General features: G+C 35.3%; 3 protein-coding genes across 4 annotated transcripts; 1 reads left to right on the forward strand and 2 right to left on the reverse strand.

The window, feature by feature from the left end:
- Positions 1-604: 604 nt before the first annotated feature.
- Positions 605-4126, reverse strand: LOC113057161 (NFU1 iron-sulfur cluster scaffold homolog, mitochondrial-like). The gene is made up of 8 exons (XM_026224292.1): positions 3899-4126; positions 3413-3501; positions 3109-3244; positions 2957-3023; positions 2752-2863; positions 2584-2647; positions 1393-1567; positions 605-1282 (listed from the first exon to the last, which is right to left on the reverse strand). The coding sequence occupies exons 1-8, from the start codon at positions 4024-4026 to the stop codon at positions 1211-1213; spliced, it is 843 nt and encodes a 280-aa protein (XP_026080077.1). The 5' UTR covers positions 4027-4126; the 3' UTR covers positions 605-1210.
- An 843-nt stretch (positions 4127-4969) lies between these two features.
- On the forward strand, positions 4970-10445 carry LOC113057162 (transmembrane protein 150A-like). The gene is made up of 7 exons (XM_026224294.1): positions 4970-5304; positions 6657-6704; positions 6791-6862; positions 6954-7021; positions 7164-7294; positions 8707-8884; positions 9711-10445. Exons 1-7 carry the CDS (start codon positions 5240-5242, stop codon positions 9896-9898), a joined length of 750 nt encoding a protein of 249 aa, XP_026080079.1. The 5' UTR covers positions 4970-5239; the 3' UTR covers positions 9899-10445.
- Positions 10446-12511: 2066 nt separating this feature from the next.
- On the reverse strand, positions 12512-18951 carry eif4e1c (eukaryotic translation initiation factor 4E family member 1c). Of its 2 annotated transcripts, none has more exons than XM_026224296.1 (7): positions 18850-18951; positions 17444-17535; positions 15404-15499; positions 15207-15270; positions 14878-14991; positions 14649-14788; positions 12512-13632 (listed from the first exon to the last, which is right to left on the reverse strand). In XM_026224296.1, the coding sequence occupies exons 1-7, from the start codon at positions 18865-18867 to the stop codon at positions 13518-13520; spliced, it is 639 nt and encodes a 212-aa protein (XP_026080081.1). In that variant the 5' UTR covers positions 18868-18951; the 3' UTR covers positions 12512-13517. The 2 variants fall into 2 exon arrangements, with proteins under 2 accessions (XP_026080081.1, XP_026080080.1); XM_026224295.1 differs by having other exon boundaries at positions 18799-18882.
- Positions 18952-23007: the final 4056 nt, after the last annotated feature.

Below are 23007 nucleotides of genomic sequence, written 5' to 3' on the forward strand. Positions count from 1 at the left end.
TTAGGCACATTGATTTCAGAAATTAACACACTTTTTTACTATTTCTCATTATGCTGTGTTGCTTGCAAAGTTAAATAAAATAGTAATAATTAGGATTTTCCAATGACGTAATAGTAAACAGGCAAGACTGTTTAAATATCCACTGTAAGTTTGATTTTCAGGTTTTAAGTTTCTAAAATAATTTCTATTATGAAACAGGACAATAGTCCAAGTGTTTTTGTAAAGTAAAACACACTCACTAACTGAATGAATGTATGAATGATTAAAATAAAACAGTGCATTTTAAGATTTAGTTCCAAAATTCCACCATATACATGTGTAATGTTTATTTCCTAGAAAGCTGGTTAATGCTGTTAAGTGCTTCTGGACATTTTTATATTAGATATTCAAATGTATCATTCTGGAGCAATTTGTGAAACACGTTAATTCATAAATATGTTGACATTTTTACACTAAAATGAAAAATTTGAGAAAAAAAAAAAAAAAGATTAAAAAGAACAAATTGCGGCAAAAAACATGGTCAACAATGTGTTTCAAAACTTTTTTAACCTACGGGGGAAAAAGAGGTACACAGCAGTACAAATAACTACATCTAGATCAACACTAATTTATACACAACTGTTTTATTTCATTATAGGTCTGCCAGAACTGCCGGATGACAGCTGCAGATGATCATGAATACAGACTTTCACAACTGTCCTCATTCTCAAAGACCCTTAGAGCTGTGGAAGGATCTGCATTACTTCAAGTGGTCATTTCAGGTTTGAGAATGTATCAGGAACACAGCTTCGTATTTCTGCTATAAAAGAACTCCCACTTAATTACTGCACTCACCAGATATCCAGGTGAAATTGCAATGTTCAGTAAACATAGTAATTAAAAGCATAACCGTCTTCAATTTAACCTTTTCTCTCAGGTTAAACAGTCAACAAACCTGTTAAGAAACCTTGTAACCTGAGTGCAGATGAGTGCCAGACAGAATACGTAAAGGTGTGGAAAAGTGCAGTTGTTTTGTACTTTCAATCCCAATATTGCACTATTATATTAGAAATCGAACAACTTAAAACTTTGAGCTTGGTTAAATATAACACTAGATTCTAGATTCGGCACCTTAAATATACAGTATCCTTACGGAGTGTTGGAATCCCACTATATTTATGACACAACAATAGCCAATTGAAATATGTGGACAGCAGAGCTGGGTCTTTTGCTAAGAGTCTTGCAATTTCTTCTCCACTTCTGCAAACACCTTCATGTTGATCTCATCCACTTCATCCTCGACCTTAAAAATGGCGAAAAACCATGCAATAATGAATAATGAAAGTCATGATCACTGTAGTTAAATATGCAAACGATGTTCTCAAGAATAACTGATGGATTTATATCTCTCACCTGTTCTACATTGTCCACCTCAGGTATATAAAACTGCAACATGTTCTGGATACCATTTTTTAGGGTAACTGTTGAGCTGGGACAGCCTGTACAGGACCCAACCAGCTTCAGCTTCACTGTGCCATCCTCAAAGCCTTTGAATATGACATCACCACCATCCTCCTGAACCGTGGGTCTTAAAGAAAGTTTAGTTTATTTTAATAACATTTGAAGACAGAAAACCAAACTAATTAACTATGTCATATCTGGTGGGGCGAACATAATTTTGTTTCTTTAAGCTGTAAGAAGTTCATGTTCATCCAACATTTTATGTCACACAAGGGAGTCAAACAGGCCAGACACAGAACCATTATTATTTTTGATAGGAAAGTAGAGCTGAGTGTCATTGGCATAAAAGTGGTATGATAAATTGTGTCTCTGAATTATATGACAAAGTGGAAGTATATATATAATGCCAACAGAATAGGACCCACAAAGGAGCCCTGGGGTACACCATAATATATTGGAGCATGGGAAGAAAAACAATTAAAAGCACTGAACTCTGCTGGTCTTTCAATACATAACTAGCTTCTAATTTACATGTCCTGTCCATATATACAGTAATTTTACTGTGTTGTGCTTAAAGCATTTCATGCTTATGACTAGTATTGACATTCAAAACAAATTCTTAATGAATAATTATAAAATGCAGGAACATGAAATAATAAAGATCAAACATGTTTTCAACATTTTTCGGAATGAAAATTTAATTTGTGATGAGGATGCAATTTAAAAGTATTACAATTTAAAATATTAAAAACAAATTCTATTTTAATATATTCTGTATGTAATTTATTCCTGAAATGCAAAACTGAATTTTCAGCATCATTACTCCAGTCTTCAGTGTCACATGATCCTTCAGAAATGAATATGTTTAAAAACATTTCTTCTTATTATCGATGTTGAAACCAGTTGCGTTGCTTAATATTTTTGTGGAAATTAAGAATTTTTTTAGGATTCTTTGATGAAAGTGTTCATTTTCATTTAAAGGCATTTATTTAAAATAAAAGTCTTTTGTAACATTATAAATGTCTTTAATATCACTTTGAATCAGCTTAATGAATCCTTGCTCAAAAAAGTACTAATTTTATATATTTTTTAAAAAGGCTTTAAAACTATAGTCTATGTTGAATCAAAACAATATAAACATACCTGATCCGTGTGTCTAAAAGCTCCTTAATAATTAAGACAATTTCATCATCATCTTCTGTTATACCTAAAGAACAAAATAAATAAAGATACAACAATTTTAAATACAATGTATCAAACTGTTTTAGTCAATTTGTACTTGTATTTAGTCTATATGCATGTTTCGCTCACTGTTCTCAGTGTGTGTGGCTCCCGCTGTGATGGCCTGGCCACTCTCAAAGAACTTAGTAATGACCTCAATAGCATGCCGCTTAATCTCTGTCCATTCAACATCATTGTCTGTCTTTAATTAGTAACAACAAATTCACATATTGAGTTAAATGCAACATTCAAAAAGGCTAGCAACCAAACAGACTGTCTTTTTGCTGAACACTACCTTGGTCAATGTGATAAAATCTGGGCCATAAAAGACACTTTTTATGCCCTCAATTTGGAAAAGATCCCTGTTGGATGATTATAACAAATGTATTTAACACACAGCAAGACTTTACCATTAATGTGCAAAAAGACTCTGACAATGAAGCTTACCTGGCTAAAGGGGAACTCTCTGCCGAATTTGATGTTGGGAAATCTCGAGTTCCTGTCCCCAGCACAGGCTTACCGGGAAGAAACTTTAGACTTCTGGGGTTTGGTGTGTCTTGAGTTAAAATTGAAATCATTCGAACTGCAATAAAAAAAAAAAGTCCTCAGTGAGATTACAAGATTGCAATATTAAATTCAACAGCATAACATGCTTTAATTCATCAAAACTAAGTGATCTGTCATGTAATAAAGAGGTTATCAGGTAAATAATAATAATAATAATAATAATAATAATAATAACACGCCTCACCTGAGAATGGTTTGCATTCATACTGTTGAGACTGTATTCTATGGGCAGCCAACACTGAATAACACTCATTTCTGTCAGTTACAGGCAATCTAAAGAGAATTACATTTACATTTAGTCATTTAGCAGACGCTTTTATCCAAAGCGACTTACAAATGAGGACAATGGAAGCAATCGAAATCAACAAAAGAGCAATGATATAATAAGTGCTATAACAAGTCTCAGTTAGCAGTCTCTACACTCACTATAAAGACATGAAATATATATATATATATATATATATATATATATATATATATATATATATATATATATATATGCACTTTAATTACAAATACAGTTGATGCCAAAGTAATCGTGTTACTACAGTATTTTGGAAACTACGGTTTCTGTGGAAAACCCAGCACATTTACCAGTTGACATAATATTATGCAACAATACACATATTCGATTTGAATACTGTAAAAGATGCAGTATTTAATTTCCAACCTCATCTGATGTAACCGTATGAAGCGCAGTAGACTCCATCTTACAGACGCCGCCATTTCGATTGTTTTGAAATTTAGGACCCCAAAGCGACCAATAACTCTCCTGCTGAAAAATACGACTTTGTGCATGTTAAATTAATATTGTGTGTTATTAAAATACATATAGTGCTTATAAAACCATGTGGAGAACTGCACATGAAATAAGAGTGAATCGCGACAAAACAACTGCATTGCACCTGACATGCCAATATAAAAAGAGGCGCACGTGGACTCTATCACTTCTCTTCTTAAAGGGATATTTTCAGAAATGTTACCTCAAAATGAAAATTATAAAATGATAATTAGCCCAAAATGAAAATTCATTCACACCCATGGCTAATTATAACAACGTCTACCTTCTCTTTTGCATAACACGGAAGATATATGGGGAAAAACTATGTGATGTCAGTTTCTCACATGCTGCCTTACATTTCACACTGTGTTCATACATTTTATTTTTATTTCTTGACTAATAATGTATGTAGGATGTGGGTTGTTGACCTTATGTCTTTATTTGGACTGAGATGCAATAAAATTAAGATTCAAAAATTCAGCGATAAAACATTGAACTGAAAGACTGTATTTATATAATGTAGGCCCTAATTATATAATTCATGATGCATATTAGCCTTTTAAATTGTATTGCTAGCCATTCTAAATGTTATTTTAAAGTAGGTATGATGTTACTCTTGGGTTCTTCCACACTAAAAAGGACTGAATAGGCTTTTATGGCAACAGGCATATGATTTATTTACTGATATCAATCAAAATATTGTAATATGTGTCTGTTTTTCAGTCCATCTGCATTCAAAGAGATTAAATTCGCCTAATGCTTAAACATTTCAAGGGACCCTTGTTGTGACTAGGTGACGCTCAGATGTTCTGATGTCCACTGAAGGTGGAAGGTGACCTGAAGAGTTTGGGAACCACTGTTCTTAAATAACATGCTCTCAGGACAACTAAGATCATAAGTAAACACTGGGACAAGGCTGAGTTGACTCAGCTACAGTTGCCTTGTGGCTGTTATATTCTCTTCTCTTAAAGAAGGTGGTTACCATATAGAGGAGTGGCTGGACGTGGTGCATGTCTCAAAGCTTCCTTTGCCTATTTATGTAAGAATGTAGCTCATCTGGTAGACAGTAAACCGGTAAGGCCAGCAGAAAAGTGAAAGATGATTAAGGACGTGTTAACGTGTTTTTGAGGGGCTAATATGTCAGTCAGCTTTTCAAGACCTCCGTGGAAGAATCACTTCTGAGATATCGGCACTTTATTTTTATTCTTGAACCAGCTTTCTCCAAGAAACATGGCTGTTTGGGTTATCTTACCAATTGTTCTGTGTGCCGTCTCATTCATCGGGTGTTGGACAGTGTGAGTTCACAAGATTTTTTGCCATTTCTCTCCATTTAAATTACATATCGACAAATGTATTGTCAATTAAAACTCAGATGGAGATTTTTCTTACTGTCTTTTATTACTGATAAAATTTTTTACATTACTATTATTATTATTTCTTATATCTCTTCACTGTTGATGAGAATACTATATAGATAGATAGATAGATAGATAGATAGATAGATAGATAGATAGATAGACAGACAGATAGACAGATAGATAGATAGATAGATAGATAGATAGATAGATAGATAGATAGATAGATAGATAGATAGATAGATAGATAGATAGATAGATAGATAGATAGGCATAGTTTTAATTGTAATTTACGTTTCAGTCATAATTCATTAATATCTACATTATGACATTGGTGCTGACGTGTAAATGAATGTTGCATAACAAGCTAAACAACAAAAGCAATAACAAGAGTCAATTGTTTTTAGTGCTGATGTCATAATTGTCAAGGCACATTATATTTTAATCTCACAACTGAAGTCAGGATCAGAAAAACTCAATGACAAGTCAAGACTGGTCTTTTCTGCTCTCTGGAAGGGGAGTCTGATCTGAGACAAATTATTACATACATTGTTAAACACTCGTCAATTTCTGAGTCATGCTGTATAAACACGTTCCGGGTTACTTATTAAACAATACTTACGAATCTCTACTAGAACAGGAACACGGAATAGAATTAGTAAAGCACAGTATTTGGGGTCTAATTTTAGTTAAAAAAAAAAAATTCTCACAGTATTTATATATATAACATAGCCCTGCAACTTAAAAAAAATGATTTGCAAATAAAAAGGCCTTTAATTTGATTGTGCCGAAATAAATATATCAATAAAACATTACATAATACAGTATATAAATAACAAAAGCAATCAAATGTTTTAATTACAAAATGTTCAAAAGTTTTAATTACAAAAACAAGCATTCAAAATATCAAAGTATCATTTAACTTACTGTCTGCAAGGAGTGGCTTAAAATAATGCTTGATTCTCCAGAATCATTTATACAGTACATAAATAGGCTGTTATTGGGACAAATAGTTAGTAAGCTGGCTAAAATAAAGACAGGATTCATGACTTTGTCGCAGTTTTTCTGGTGATCTAGGGTTAATACAATCTCACCAATGGTTGTCAAAAGCACAATGATCTGAATCACACAGATTCAGCAAAAACAGGCATTTGGAATAAGAACAACAAAATTACATATAAGAAACCAGTATTGGATTTCATTTAGCAAATATGATGCAGAACAGTGTAATATATGCAAATCAGAGTGACTCAAAAGGACTTGTGTTGTAAAGAGTTCTCTTGTCTTTACAGATACGGCCTTGCATTAAGTTTCAACCATGTCTGCTCACTTAATAACTGGTAAAGTGATGAGTTCAACCAGCAGTATTTCATGTTATCATTCTGTTATGCATGTTTCACTCTAAAATTTTTTGTTAATGTAACAGGGAATACAGAAATTCATGTCAACCAAATGAAACAGGTGTTTGCTGCACCCTGGATAATGTTCCCACCATAAGGTCTGTAAAACACATTAACCTCTAAAACACCTGTTTTTTTGTTTTTTCAATAAATAATCCCAAATAATGACATGTTCTGCTTATTTTGCAGCACAAGTGGAACAAACTTTCCAGAAAACTCACTTTTCACAGCGACAATCAATGCTGGTTCATTTTTGTGTGGGTTTTCGGATTATGTTTCATGTCTGTGATTATGTCTTAACAAACGCATTCAGATAAATAGCATTTTTATCACTCATGAATTGTATTGTGGTTTAAAGAGAGACAATCTGAGTAATACATCTTCTCTTTTTCTGCACAGTTATGATTTTCTGCATTTTCCATCATGCACACATCCTGGACAGGAACAGTGTTCATTCTCTCCTCAGTAAGATTGCAGTGATTTTAGGCTGTGTGGTGTCTGTGGGTGCTTTCATGGCAGGGAACTGCAATGTAAGTACAGTAGTAAACCCTTGAGTAATCTTACTTCTTTTATGGGATAGATAGTATAGTTCACTCGAAAATGAAAATTTGCTGAAATTTGACACCCCCAGACCATTGAATTTCTTCATCAGATTTGGAGAATTTTAGTGCATCACTTGCTCACCATTGAATCAGTGCAGTGAATGGGTGCCGTCAGAATGAGAGTCCAAACAGCTGATAAAAACATCACAGTAATCTCCATGACTCCAGTCCATCAATTAACATCTTGTGAAGCAAAAAATTGCTGCGTGTTTGTAAGAAATAAATCCATCCAACTTCAAAACAGTGTTTCTAAAATACTAGAATCCTTTATCCATAATATTGCTTTCTCCGGTGAAAAGTTGTCTCGTGAATCTGGAGAGGAATATGCACAGATCAAGCACCGTTTACAAAGTGAAAACAATCCAAAACAGTTGTAAACAATTCTTTTTGTGGATTTGGGATGTGAGAAGACAACAGGGAATTAACCTCTTCACTAGAATTAGCATTATTATGGATTATGGACACTTATTTTGGCCAGAAGTCACAGTTTAAAGTTAAAACACCTTAATAAAGGATTTGTTTATTACAAACACACATTTCAATTCACAGAATGTTAATTGACTGGATTATTGAGGTGTTTTCATCAGCTGCTTGGAATCTCATTCTGACGGCACCCATTCACTGTAGAGGATCCAAAGCTGAACAAGTGGTATTAATTTTCTTGAAATTAAACAGATCTATATCTTAAGTGGCCTAAGGGTAAGCATTTTTTTTTTTAGCACATTTTCAAATATGGGTAAACCATTCGTTTATAAAAAACAACTCTCAGGTGACATGAACTTAACAAAAGAGTCTAACTCTTTCCTTACTTTCAGTGGCCTCACTCAAAAATAAAGGTCCTTAACCATGCATATAAGATAACAAGTTGTATGACAACATTCATGTGAAGTCAATCATAGGTGGAGTCACAAAACAAGCCTAATACATTACACATGCATGATCTTTCACTTAAATAACAAATTGAACCTGTTTTTTGTTTTTGTTTTTTTACAATATATTTAATTACATTTTAACAATACAACCACATCACACACTTGTAATTCTGTATTATGTATCCTTGTTAAAAAGAGAACTGAAACATTCTCTCTCCTATTTGTATTTGACATAGTTCTGTGAAGTACCTTTAACATTCTTGGAAACTTTCCATAACACAAAAGGTTCTTTACAGTTTGTTACATTTTTCAAATATTTTTCATATTTATTACAACAAAATGGTTCTTTTAAGAACCGTTTACTTACAGGTACTTCGAGAAATCCACAATGGTTCTTAAATGGCATCAGTGTGAAGCATTTCCAGAGTGTGTGGTGAAACTGACATTAATTGCTGTGTTTTCTTGCAGCCAGCAGAGCTGGAGTTGCTCCATTACCTGGGTGCTGCTGTGAGCTTTGTGTTTGTGTGTCTGTACATGACCATCCTGACCTCCCTCACTAGTAAATGTATGCTGACTGGATGTGAACGGGTTCTCTACCCTCTACGCATCATCTCCTCATTTATCCAGATCACTGCCACCATCCTCTGTATCCTTTTACGCTCAAAATATTTTGCATTTTTTTTTTTTTTTGATTAATTATAATTCAGTATGTCTATGCTTCCAAAAATCCTAAGGTCATCAAGAATGACATTCAGGTGAGAAGGAAGGGCGGTTGTAGTTGCAGGGCTCTTTTTAGATATACACGGGCCCTAACAATTTTATAGAAATAAAGTAATATTATTTCATAGAAATAAAGCAGAGACTCATTTAGGAAAACATTAAGTAAAAATAAGTTTAAAAGGCTAAAAAAAAAAGTATTCAGGTATGTGGGATTGATGTTTTAATAGGAAGTTGTAATGCCAAAGTAAACCCTAACCCTAAGTCTTAAAAATACAGTTAAAACTATTAGTTAAAAAACATTACAATTTAAAATAAGTCTTCTGTTTTAATATATTTCATACATTAATATAATTGAATTTATTCCCATGATGCTTCATTATTTCAGTGTCACATGATCCTTCAGAAATCAGTCTAATATGCTGATTTGCTGCTCAAAAATAAATAACAAAATCATAAATTAAAACAAAATTATTTATTATTTTAAATTATTTATCATTTATATTACTCACCCTCATCTATTTCTTTCTTCTATGACACACGAAGTTAGATATTTTGTAGAACGTTGATAAGCAGTTTGGGCTCCCATTGTATTTTCTGGTCCCTGCCTGCTATTGTTACCAACATTCTTCAAAATATCTTCTTTTGTGATCCACAGGCAGGTGTGGAGCTACGTGAGGGTGAGTCACTGAAGAACTATCCCTTTATAGCTAGTAATCACATTTATGTTTCCTCCATAACTCTCCTTTCATCAGACGGCATCTTCTTCATCCAGGAGGATTACTTCTTCAAGCACATCTCCGCTGTCTTTGAATGGTTTCTGTGTGTCAATCTGGAGCTCTATGAACTCAGCTACTCTGTGGAGTTCTACTTTTTCTCCTCGTCAATGCTTTCAGTGCTTTTAGCCAAGAAAGAAGAAGAGAAACCTCTCATTTTGTCTTAATGTTAAATTAAATCCTTCAGAACTCATTTATTTTTTTCTGTTATGGATCTTATAAACAATTTTAAATATAGCCTCATTCAAGCAGCAGCTCTACTCAGGGGACGTTCGAAGACTTGTAAAGGGTTTGTACATACTTTTGAAGTTGTAATATAATGTACATACTCTTTTGAGATAGCAAACACTGGATTTATATTAGAGCAGGATCATCTGATTTTTTTTTTAACTCGGAGTGGAGCAACAGGCACTTTGACAGGTTTCTTTCTAACCATCTTTAGGAATACTGTAGGGAAATACCTTACAAATGCAATATTTGAACTCGTACCCAGATTTCCTTTTGGCACCAGTAACTTGTCCGGTGCATCATTGTTCAGTGTTTACCTCACACTTTTAATCTAATCACTCAATCCCTTGATAATGTGGAAATCAACTGCTTGCAGGAAATGTGTAATTGTCTGAAATGAAAGTGTCATAAGGTCTATGTATAAAAAGATAAGAATAATCCATTCATAGTCACAGGTTTATCTCAAATTAAATTATTTCCATTATCTCTTATTGTGTCTGTACGTCAATACTCTAGATATGAGGTGAATTTAGGTGAAATGCTATGGATAAGTGGTCCAATTTACCTGAAATGACCCTCTATGTTAGAAAGGACAGAGAATTACAATGCAAAAACATTTGCTGTGTCAAAGCAAGCAACTGTATAATCCCTCTGTATAATAGTTTGCTGATGTTTAGTTGTACAGGTACAAGTCGAGTGAGCTTAATTGTTGGCATTACTATGACAGACTTTACAGCATTAGTTTGAATGGATCATGTATTTTTTAATGCTACTTAAATTAATGTAGACATGCACCCCCTCTTGCCAAATGCCTAATAGAAAAGTTCCCTGGAATGCGAATGGTTTCACAATGTAATGGCCTGCAGGATGTTACCACACACACACACACACACACACACACACACACAGGCATATAAAGAGAGCTGTACAATAATTCAAAGGGAGCACAAGCTCTTGAAACACCTGTTCTGTGTAATTCTGACACACCCGATGTGTTTAACTAAGAAAATCATTCTTGCATTCAGTAATTCACTTTTTTTTAATTTGCAATTTGTTGACACTTTCAGGAGAAATCATCTAAAGTTTTCTTACTGACATTTTTATTATTATTAAGCAATGTAGTCATCTATATATTGGCCATGAAGACTCAAAACTGTTTTCACAAATAGTCATACAGTGTGCTAATACAATGTCAAATAGGCCTACTGCATGATTTAGACATTACCGTAACAGGGAAGGGAGATACAATACAGTTTGTTTAAACTCCACTCAAACTTTCAAAGTCAGTAGAGGAGTGACTTTGTTTGGAAAGGTTATGTACTTCTACTGTTATAAGACAAAGACACTGATGCAGCGGAGGACTTTGGACCTGCGCTAAAGAATACTATAATGTAGAAATGAGTCCTAAAACCTGGAAACTAGTTAGTATTTTTGACTCAAGGTTCTGCTACCCCCAAAATGTAAGGTGTGTGGCAAACACAAGCTCAAGATATTTATTCTATGACATAAAATTCATCAGCAAAACACAACTAATGATTTTTAAGCATCTTGAAGGCAGTTGCTAACAAGAAGATAAATGGGACAAAAGGGGTTTTCAGGGACATTGAACATCTTCACCCCAAAAATTAAAACTTATCTACTCACTAGTCCGTTTTTACGGTTGTGTTTATAATGGTGCTATAGCAATCTAGATTGAAAGAGTTGTCTTAAGCTTAGTGATGGAGAGGTTGAAGCTTTGCAACGCATTATGTTTTTGCGCTTTACTCCTGGAGACTATTAAATTTATAAAAGCTGTGCTCATTTATGAAGATTATCTTGATAAGGGAAATGTTTTATTGGTATCAGAGCTTATTTTCTGTAACGGTCTAAAAGCCAATGGAAAACCAGGGTGATGCCACACTCTTAAAAATAAAGGTGCTTAAAAGGTTCTTCACAGTGATGTCATAACCACTTTTGGCTCCACAAAGAAATATTCAGTCAAAGTTTCTTAAAAGAACAAGCTCTTGCTTAACTTTTTATAATCTGAAAAACCTCCTTTCACCACAAAGACATCGTGAAGAACCATTACTTTTACGAGTATAACTTCTAGTTTGGCCTACAAAAAAAACTGATACTTGCATTACTCTTTATTAGTTTATCTTAAAGCAACACTGTAATTTTTCTGTTTTCAAAATGTATATAATGAGAGAGAACATCATTCATCTACCAAACCGACTTTTTGCCTTATCCCAAATCCCTACGTCACATTTATAATAAGGGATTATTTTTGGGCTATTGTAGACCGGCTTGGAGTAACACATACCTGCGTGAATCGCCATTGACATAAGCTTGAAGAAGGTAGCTCCGGTTAGAATGTTCTTCCGCGGGACGCTTGCAGTTTTGTTTATTAACCGCTAGAGCGCCAGAATTTACATAGTGCTGCTTTAAGTGGGGCAGCTTCTAGTGCCCGCTCAAAAATACACAGGGAAATGTTTTCGTGCTGATGGCAACACATGACATTTGTTTAACTTTCAGGTTTGAACAAGAGAATAAAGAAACAGAGAAAAAAAAAATCAAATGTTAATGCAAAGCACATAACCTTTACTTTGAAAGAAGGTAATATACATCCTGGAGTTACAGATAATAAAGATACATTATGAGCAAAATAAATTCACAATGAATATCTTCTCTTCTTTCACTGATCCAAAAATGTCTACAGTATCAATGAGGGGAAAAGTGGTAGCAAACCTAAAAAGCATGTATGTCCAGGCATTCACTGAATACACTGTAAAAACGAAAAAGAAAAGCAAGCAGTAGTCCTCATTGCTAAGAACCTCAAAAAGTAACCGAAAGAAAACATGAGATTGATATTCATGGTATTCCACTCACTACATAGTTCAACTGCAATGCATATATCATAAATAGATGAAGGGGAGAAACACAACTGTTAGACAGGCCTACAAGCAAGATGCCACAATCCCAGCATAGCTGAAACAATAAATGACCACTCCTCCAAATTACAAATTTGGAGCGCGAGCAAAAGTAATCCTTTACAAACCTTTAAGATAAGTCAGTCTGCAGGTGCCTCTGCAATCACTTCTCATGCCAAACACCTCCAACCGAAAGCATGTTAAAACAGTTTGGACCCTTAAAATGTCCGTGTGGATTTAGTGGTGGCTTTATTTGTTCGTCTGACGGTGAGAAACACTTCATGGTGTGACGTGTGAGGGGAAAGAAAGGTTAAAGCAAAGAATGTTATGTCTCTTATCTAAGCCTTAGAACCTCTTCAGCTAGGTAAGTCTCGATTAGTCCTTTAAATGATAACAACAGTAACATCTAGCTCAACTCGTATAGCTGTAGCGGATGCGGTCCTCTCCCAGGTCTAAAGCAGACGTACCCGGATCCACACGATAACAGTGCTGGATCATTTCAGGCTGGAGAGCACTACATTTACATATTTGACTTTTTTTTTCATTTCTTAAAAAGGAAGGACACTACAGTAGTTGACAACTCAAAAGTATTAATGTGATGCGAATTTGAAATTTTATAAACCTACAATGAAGTTGAAATGAGTTTTCTTCAAACTGAATACATGTTCTTTGTTGTAGAGCCACTTTTGCTAGAAGTGTCGTCATGTGACTGGTATCCGATGAGCATTTTGATTGGGAGACTCAAACGCTCTTTGTATTGTTGCCTACAGGGGAGGAACAACAGATTTCAAGGTCACAATGAAGGCTTCAGTTCAGAAACAGCTAGATATCAGCATATTCACATCAAAAAGGCATTTCAGGTTGGAATTAATAACTTTGTAGTCAGTACAATTTTTCGAAAGAAATAAATACTTAAAGGACACATTTTATTGCATTTAACGTGACAGTAAAGAACTTTACTAAATTTCTATTAATCAAAGAATAACAAAACTTTGCTGAGAAATGTTTCTTGAGGAGCAGTTATTTCTAAATGACCATGTGACACCGAAGACCATTCAGCTTTGCATCACAGGAATAAATTACATTTTAAAATTATTATAATAATATTTCTACAAATAAATACAGAATTATCTTTCAAAAGCATCAAAATATTAGGGATGCACGATCATGATTTTTCATGGCCCGATTCTGATACCGTTTTTTATTTTCTTTAAACAAGCAAATAATAAGGAAAGTGTGCATAAACAAGATGTTTATTTGTTATTTAATAGGCCAAACTGGCTTTTGGCTATTGAAAACAACACACATCCAGCATCAGCATTTTAGTTTTTAAATTTGGTTTAAAAAAAAAAAGGTCTTTACCAGTGAGACTAAATAAAAGTATGCTATATAAATACATTATTCCAAAATCTTAAAATAAAATAATGTTGGTACAAATAAAACAAAGATGCAAAGTGTTACAATCATCCAATAAAAAAACAAAACAAATTAAGGTAATGATTCACATCTATATTTTTTTTCTTGAGCCAATGAAAAATAAATAACAATTGTCTCAAGTTAAAAAAAAAAAGTAAATCATTACCCTACATTTTTTTGAATTGGATGAAACCCTTTTTTTCAGTGTGCTACAGCAGGTGATTTTTAAATCAAATTCAGTCAATATAATTAAGGTAAAAAAAATAATCATCCTACACAAAAACACCAAGTTGAAACATTCAATCTATTCTTATCTGTACTTTAAATTCCTTAATGTGTGGACTGTACAAAGTAAGCAACATACCCTATCGTCATGATAGCGTCTCTGTTTTGGCAGTTGCCGGTCCAGATGGATATTTTATCCCCCTTTGGCCGGACGTTGACCACAGCCCCACACACGTCTTCACTGGCTTCATCAAAGGACTCTCCGATTAAACACAACAGCTGCAAATGACACAGGCAGTCAATATGAAGTTGACCGCACACCAAGCGGTCCACTAATCAATGTCAAAACAGGAGCAAAAAAGTCTTACGGTCTCCATCCAGTAGCGGTCAAGGTCATTGTGTCGTTGCTGTTTGTTGAGGGTCATTAACCACCTTCCACCGAGTTTATTCCTGTCATCCTCCCACATGGGTTTAATACCATCCTGAGACATACAAAATAATCTGGATATCAGCGTTTTGTCATTTTTGCAAATTGCTAACATTCATCTTTTTATCAGCATGCAGATAATTAAAATCAAGCGTAACTAGAATGCTCCACACAGAAACTCAAAAAATGCACCTGCTTTGCCAATAAAATGTTTTGTTAATAATCAACCACAGATTTCAGTTTGGCCATATACACACTTCCTGATCGTACCTTAAATAAACTGTAGTCACAGCCAAATCCAAGTTTACTGGGCTGCTGTATGTGATTGTATAATCTGAGGAGTCAAAGGGAATGGTCAAAAGTCAAATCCATCATAATTTGCCATTCAAATTTTCAAGCTTTGTTAAGAGATTTAAAAAAAGGGATGATAATGTGACTTCAATATATGACAAGGGAAAAACACTTACGCCCAGAAATCTTCCACTGTGTCAAATTTGGAGATGAGACGCAGATTTTCTGTCCAGCTTTTGCTCTTGTCATTTTTGAAATACCAGAGAGCCCATCTGCAGGGACGCAAAGAAGCACAGTGAGCACTTTAGGTCATTCATATCATATTCATGCAGAAGCTCTCAAAAAGATGATTCATACTCTCCTGTTAACATAGCTGCTCTAGAATTAGAAATATTACACGTTAGAGTATTAATTATTATATAGTGCAGTATACACACTGATCATGTGATTCTCTGAACTGATGGTAAGCGGCTGAAATGATGATGCCGAAACTCCAGTTCTTTAGTTTATCTTGAATCACGTTCATGAACATGGTCATTAGTTTTCACAAAAACTCATGGAGTTGTCACTAAAGCGAATACCAAGTCATTCCCAAATACATGCTTGTTTTTCAATTCAACTTTTCAAACTAATTGTTCTAGGTATAACTACTGATAAAACAATTTGTAATAGAAAATTAAAAAAATAGCAAATAGATGTTACATTTGTTACAAAAGATTCCCATTTCAAATAGATGCTGTTCTTTTAAGCTTTCTATTCATTTATATATATTAAGCAGCACAGCTGTTTTCAACATGGATGATAATAAGAAATGTTTCTTGAGCAGTAAATCACCATACAAGTATGATTTCTGAAGGATCATGTGACAATGAAGACTGGAGTAATGATGCTGAAAATTCAGCTGTGTCACAGGAACACATCACATTAAAAAATACATAAAAATAAAATTTTATTTAACTTAATTTTGATCAACTAAATTGCAGGCTTGTTGAGCATAAGAAACTTCTTTCAAAAAAAATCTAGTGCATAAAAGAACAAAAGTGGATTTTCACCTTCAACAACGTCTCGTTGTATCCAGAAGTATAAAAGAAAAAGGGCAAAGAAACAATGCAGCTCCACTAAACAAAAACTGCTATTGTTTTTCTGTCTGATGAAACCAGCCGAGAGAGCTGGGCATCTGTCACTGATACAGCAGGGTTAACTGTACTGACCAGTGGGGAACTTTTGGTTATCGGTCTACAAACTAGAAGAAAAAAAATTATAAAATGAAGCAGAATGAAAATGTAAAAAATGACTGCCATACAAGCTGAAATGTGAATGATACTCTTTCAGTACACTGAGAGACAGCTTTCATAATGAAAGAAGGTCCTCACAGATCTAAATATCAGGAATAAGCCACAGGCAGTGAAAGGGCAGAAAGGGCTGGAATGAGACAGCTCAACATGTGAGCTCAGCACTTCCTGCAGCATGCTGGCGCACGGCCACCGCATCGCTCATATGACTTCTGAGCTCAGAATGACACTAAACACTACTGCCACCGAAAATGTAACTCTCTACGCACCATGTCACACAAGACTAGATTGGTAAACGTCACATCTTTTTAATATATCCCAAGTAAGAAATTAAACCAAATACAAATCACAGTGACTTGCAAGCGTAAGTACAGCTAAACCGGACTGAAATATACACTACTATTTAAAAGTTTGAGGTCCTCAGATTTGTTTCTTATTCTGACCAAGGCTACACTTATTTAATCAAAAAACACAATAATACTGTGAATTATTATTCATATTTTAAATGAACTTATCTTTTGAATTTTCAGCAGCCATTCCTTCAGTGCAACATGATCTTTCCGAAATCATTCTATTAAGCTAATTTGGTGCTCATGCTGCTTCAAATTTTTGTGGAAACTGTGATGGGCATAGGCCAAAATGTGCACTCTCGTTTTAGTGATTTTTAATAAATATTTCCAAGTCAATTGGTAATTTTTTATGCTCCTTATATTCACCATCATTTAATAAACAGAGCATCATACTGGCCACAATGCTGCTTTCTAGATTTTGGTAAAGATGTCTCCATGGCTCCAGGACGACTGGACCTCATAGACCCCTAATGCACTAGGACTGAATTCAGTTATCTGTGATCAGTACAGCACGGGTTATAGATGTGTAGCACTGGAAACATCAAAACTACACAAAGAAGAGAACTTCATGTACCTGTTTTGCAAAGGGTGTTTGATGTACTGTTCAGAACTTGTCACCACGGCCGTAGGACTGTCAGCACGGCCTTCTTCATTTTCAGTTCCTCGCTGCATGAACGCAAAACAGAGAAAAAATTCATTTCCAGTAACTTCAGCAAGTTTTACTTCACAAAAAGCGACAGAGCAGAGAAATTTCCACAACTATTTTACAAATCCTAGATAACCCCAAACTTTTCCATGACAGAGGGAAGTTCAGGGTCATTCCAACAATCACCTGATCCTCCCAGACACCTTAAAGGGTTAGTGCACCCAAAAAAATGTATCTTATAAATGACTCACCCTCATGTCGTTCCAAACCCGTAAGACCTCCGTTCATCTTCGGAGCATAGTTTAAGATATTTTAGATTAAGTTCGAGAGCTTTCAGACCCTCCATTGAAAACGTGTGTACGGTATACTGTCCATGGCCAGAAAGGTAATAAAAACATCATCAAAGTAGTCCATGTGGAGGTCTTACAGGTTTGGAACGACATGAGGATCAATAATGACATAGTTTTCCTTTTAGAGTGAACTAACCCTTTAAACTGCCCTAAAACACATTTTGTACACCTGTCAACCTGGTTTCAATGCTAAAGGTCTTCTAGGATCATCTGAGATCTCTGGAGAAGCACGTTAAAGATACTAAAAGGAAACAACTGTCGCGATATTAAACTATTGGCTCCTAAAGCCCTGGACATCAGACAGACTTGACTGGACCTTCAGACAACTAACTCGATCACAGCGTGTTCTTCATTCAGTGTAAGTCTGATCACACACTATAGAGTTAGTAACGTTACTTTAAGTCTAATATTTCAGTTCAGTTTGGAGTCATACACCCTCTACTGTCGGCCCGGTATACGCTTCTCTAAACACATGCTCACCTATTTCAACGATCAATGACATTCGAGATATTTACGGAGTCAAACTACACGCTAATACAATCGTGCACACTGGAACGTCACATTTCATTGAAATAATTCAATATAAAGCGTATTAAGCAGTAGCCACGACAACGCGCGCTAGCCGATCACTGTTAGCCGTGAACACACGTGTCCAGATCTCTTGAGATCTGATCTCATCACGTCGAGACGAGAGAAAACTCGACACTATCCACCATAAAATCGTTTGGGTGTCGTTCCGCCGTTCCGAAGTGACCCGTTGACGTCTGTGAGGGCTGATGAATGTCGTTGTCCGGACCCTCCCTGTCTCTAAAGTCACCAGCAGCAGTGGCGCCCCGAAATCCCACTCAATGCACAAAGGACACCCCTAGCTTTTAACAGCGCTGCTCACTGTTTAAACATGTCTCGCAGACAACACAACAGACTCCGCTTTACCATTTCTGGTTGCCGGGAAGCCCTAAATGAAAGAAACCCTCTCCCTCTTACCGGCTCCGAAGTCGCCATCTTGCCTGTGAAATTTTTTTCTGACCGTTGGACGCTACTGCGTCACGCACGCGCTCAGAATCTACGGAAGCTGGCTGGGCTCCCGCGCGCTGGACGCGGGAGACAAAAACGCTAATTTGAAAATACATATAAAATCAAGAGAAGCCTAATATCGTATTGTGTAATTGTAAGGAAACGAGTGTAATGATGGTTAATGCGACAACAAAAAAACAAACAAAGACTTTATTTATTTATTACTAAATAAAATTCAACTAAATACCAAAAATAAGGTCAAAATAATATCATTGTGATGCGGACAAATGCTAATATTTGAATGGTAAAAAATACTTTCTTTAATTTTTCATTGTACTACAGCAATGAAAAACACCACTAATGCCAATCGTGAAAGAGATGTCCACTAACCTATATACTTAAATTTTGAGTAGTTGGTGCTTTAATTAATTAGTGGATTATCTGATGACTTGATGAAAAGAGATCGGCAATGTGTCAGGGAAGATATACACTTCAGTATACTTCAAGTTCATATAACTTAAAAAATGGATTGAAGTATAAATTGTTAACTAACAATATCTTTAAGCTGATTTACAGTGTAGCTGCTATATTATACGACGAAGATAAATGATAGTTTTTTATTTTTTTATTTAAAGTTTGCTATTGTTACAATAGAAAGTAAACTTTTATAAACTAATTAGTATATCTTTCTCCAGAGAAGTATTGAAATTGTATATATATATATCAGTACCCGGATCCTTCTTCTACGCAGCCATGATGTTGTAATTGATGCAGTATGTGGTCCATTGTCATGTTGGAAAATGCAAGGTCTTCCCTGAAAGAGACGACGTCTGGATGGGAGCATATGTTGTTCTAGAACTTGGATATACCTTTCAGCATTGATGATGCCTTTCCAGATGTGTAAGCTGCCCATGCCACACACACTCATGTAACCCCTTACCATCAGAGATACAGGCTTCTGAACTGAGCGCTGATAACAACTTGGGTTTTCCTTGTTCTCCTTAGTCCGGATGACATGGCTTCCCAGTTTTCCAAAAAGAACCTCAAATTTTGATTCGTCTGACCACAGAACAGTTTTCCACTTTGCCACAGTCCATTTTAAATGAGCCTTGGCCCAGAGAAAATGCCTGCGCTTCTGGATCATGTTTAGATACAGTATTGTTCAAAATAATAGCAGTACAATGTGACTAACCAGAATAATCAAGGTTTTTTGTATATTTTTTATTGCTACGTGGCAAACAAGTTACCAGTAGGTTCAGTAGATTGTCAGAAAACAAACAAGACCCAGCATTCATGATATGGACGATCTTAAGGCTGTGCAATTGGGCAATTAGTTGAAAGGGGTGTGTTCAAAAAAATAGCAGTGTCTACCTTTGACTGTACAAACTCAAAACTATTTTGTACAAACATTTTTTTTTTTCTGGGATTTAGCAATCCTGTGAATCACTAAACTAATATTTAGTTGTATGACCACAGTTTTTTAAAACTGCTTGACATCTGTGTGGCATGGAGTCAACCAACTTGTGGCACCTCTCAGCTGTTATTCCACTCCATGATTCTTTAACAACATTCCACAATTCATTCACATTTCTTGGTTTTGCTTCAGAAACAGCATTTTTGATATCACCCCACAAGTTCTCAATTGGATTAAGGTCTGGAGATTGGGCTGGCCACTCCATAACATTAATTTTGTTGGTTTGGAACCAAGACTTTGCCCGTTTACTAGTGTGTTTTGGGTCATTGTCTTGTTGAAACAACCATTTCAAGGGCATGTCCTCTTCAGCATAGGGCAACATGACCTCTTCAAGTATTTTAACATATGCAAACTGATCCATGATCCCTGGTATGCGATAAATAGGCCCAACACCATAGTAGGAGAAACATGCCCATATCATGATGCTTGCACCTCCATGCTTCACTGTCTTCACTGTGTACTGTGGCTTGAATTCAGAGTTTGGGGGTCGTCTCACAAACTGCCTGTGGCCCTTGGACCCAAAAAGAACAATTTTACTCTCATCAGTCCACAAAATGTTCCTCCATTTCTCTTTAGGCCAGTTGATGTGTTCTTTGGCAAATTGTAACCTCTTCTGCACATGCCTTTTTTTTTAACAGAGGGACTTTGCGGGGGATTCTTGAAAATAGATTAGCTTCACACAGACGTCTTCTAACTGTCACAGTACTTACAGGTAACTCCAGACTGTCTTTGATCATCCTGGAGGTGATCATTGGCTGAGCCTTTGCCATTCTGGTTATTCTTCTATCCATTTTGATGGTTGTCTTCCGTTTTCTTCCACGTCTCTCTGGTTTTGCTCTCCATTTTAAGGCATTGGAGATCATTTTAGCTGAACAGCCTATCATTTTTTGCACCTCTTTATAGGTTTTCCCCTCTCTAATCAACTTTTTAATCAAAGTACGCTGTTCTTCTGAACAATGTCTTGAACGACCCATTTTCCTCAGCTTTCAAATGCATGTTCAACAAGTGTTGGCTTCATCCTTAAATAGGGGCCACCTGATTCACACCTGTTTCTTCACAAAATTGATGACCTCAGTGATTGAATGCCACACTGCTATTTTTTTGAACACACCCCTTTCAACTAATTCAACTAATTGCCCAATTGCACAGCCTTAAGAGCGTGCATATCATGAATGCTGGGTCTCATTTGTTTTCTGAGAATCTACTGAACCTACTGAAAACTTGTTTGCCACGTAGCAATAAAAAAATATACGAAAAACCTTGATTATTCTGGTTAGTCACATTGTACTGCTATTATTTTGAACAATACTGTATGGCTTCTTTTTTGACCTAAAGAGTTTTAGCTGGCATCAGCGAATGTCTTCTGGAAGTATTCCTGAGCCCATGTTGTGATTTCCATTCCATTACATGTATGTGATGCAGTGCCGTCTAAGGGCCTTGACCCTTACACAGAGATTGTTCCTGATTCTCTGAATCTTTGGATGATATTATGCACTGTAGATGATGATAACTTCAAACTCTTTGCAATTCTTCTCTGAGAAACTCCTTTCTGATATTGCTCCACTATTTTTTGCCACAGAATTGGGGGAATTGGTGATCCTCTGCCCATCTTGACTTCTGAGAGACACTGCCACTCTGAAAGGCTCTTTTTATACCCAATCATGTTGCCAATTGACCTAATAAGTTACAAATTGGTCCTCCAGCTGTTCCTTATATGTACATTAAACTTTTTGGCCTCCTATTGCTACCTGTCCCATCTTTTTTGGAATGTGTAGATCTCATAAAATCCAAAAACTAGACAATATTTGGCATGACATTTCAAAATGTGTCACTTTCAACATTTGATATGTTATCTATATTCTTTTGTGTATTAAATATAACTTTATGAGATTTGTAAATTATTACATTCATTTTTTACTCACAATTTGTACAGTGTCATTAACAGTAGTGCATTAAAATAAGTATACTTACCACATATTTGGAAAAATAAAATACAGTATACAAGCAAATTTCAGACTTTTCTGTAAATGTCAGTATACTGTAAGCCTAAGTATAAATTTATTATCTCTAATCAATACATTCAAGTTGGATTGAAAGTATGTATATAATATTTTTGTTTAAAAGAAGGTGGTCTATACTAATAGGGCTGGAATAAGCTACTTTTTTGCAAGGTTATCATACAACATTCACTATATTTAGTGAATATTACGTGGAGACAATCCTGAGAAGTTATTCATGGAAATTCAATTCTACATTTCATATAAACTAAATTTCATAAAAACATGGGCGTTGAGGTCATCTGAGGATACACACCACAGTTTATCAAAATCTGTCCATAGAGGGCACTAGAAACTGTTTGTTGATTTTGAAATGCACTATTCTTTTTGGAGTTATGGCTCACTCTTGGAGAACATACTCCAAACTGAAGAGCTAAAGCTCTAAATCTGCTGTCATGTCATGATGAACTGTCTTATAGATATAAGGCAATCAGGCCATAAATTTATCTTTCAATCAATATTGTATAAGTGCAACTGTATGGGTGGTTTAAAATCTTTTATAGCTGAGAATGAGTTCTCCCAAATTCCAGGTCATTTAATTTTTCTGCCAGGAAAATCACTCTTTATGACACCATAGTTTGGGAATTGATATTCCTG

This window comes from Carassius auratus, chromosome 38 (assembly GCF_003368295.1).
Source record: "Carassius auratus strain Wakin chromosome 38, ASM336829v1, whole genome shotgun sequence".
NCBI classification, from domain to species: Eukaryota; Metazoa; Chordata; class Actinopteri; order Cypriniformes; family Cyprinidae; genus Carassius; species Carassius auratus.

What these genes read in the sequence shown, in the direction of transcription:
- LOC113057161 (XM_026224292.1), bottom strand. Translation starts at nt 4,026, where the DNA reads ATGCACAAAGTCGTATTTTTCAGCAGGAGAGTTATTGGTCGCTTTGGG. An exon ending in ATTTTATCACATTGACCAAG is followed by an intron (nt 2,864 to 2,956) that starts GTAGTGTTCAGC and finishes TACTAATTAAAG; the next exon opens with ACAGACAATGATGTTGAATG. An exon ending in AGCCACACACACTGAGAACA is followed by an intron (nt 2,648 to 2,751) that starts GTGAGCGAAACA and finishes TTTGTTCTTTAG; the next exon opens with GTATAACAGAAGATGATGAT.
- LOC113057162 (XM_026224294.1), top strand. Translation starts at nt 5,240, where the DNA reads ATGGCTGTTTGGGTTATCTTACCAATTGTTCTGTGTGCCGTCTCATTC. An exon ending in TTCATCGGGTGTTGGACAGT is followed by an intron (nt 5,305 to 6,656) that starts GTGAGTTCACAA and finishes TTGTCTTTACAG; the next exon opens with ATACGGCCTTGCATTAAGTT. An exon ending in GATCACTGCCACCATCCTCT is followed by an intron (nt 8,885 to 9,710) that starts GTATCCTTTTAC and finishes TCCTTTCATCAG; the next exon opens with ACGGCATCTTCTTCATCCAG.
- eif4e1c (XM_026224295.1), bottom strand. Translation starts at nt 18,867, where the DNA reads ATGGCGACTTCGGAGCCGGTAAGAGGGAGAGGGTTTCTTTCATTTAGG. An exon ending in ACCGCTACTGGATGGAGACC is followed by an intron (nt 14,789 to 14,877) that starts GTAAGACTTTTT and finishes TGTCATTTGCAG; the next exon opens with CTGTTGTGTTTAATCGGAGA. An exon ending in GACGCTATCATGACGATAGG is followed by an intron (nt 13,633 to 14,648) that starts GTATGTTGCTTA and finishes CCTCCCCTGTAG; the next exon opens with GCAACAATACAAAGAGCGTT.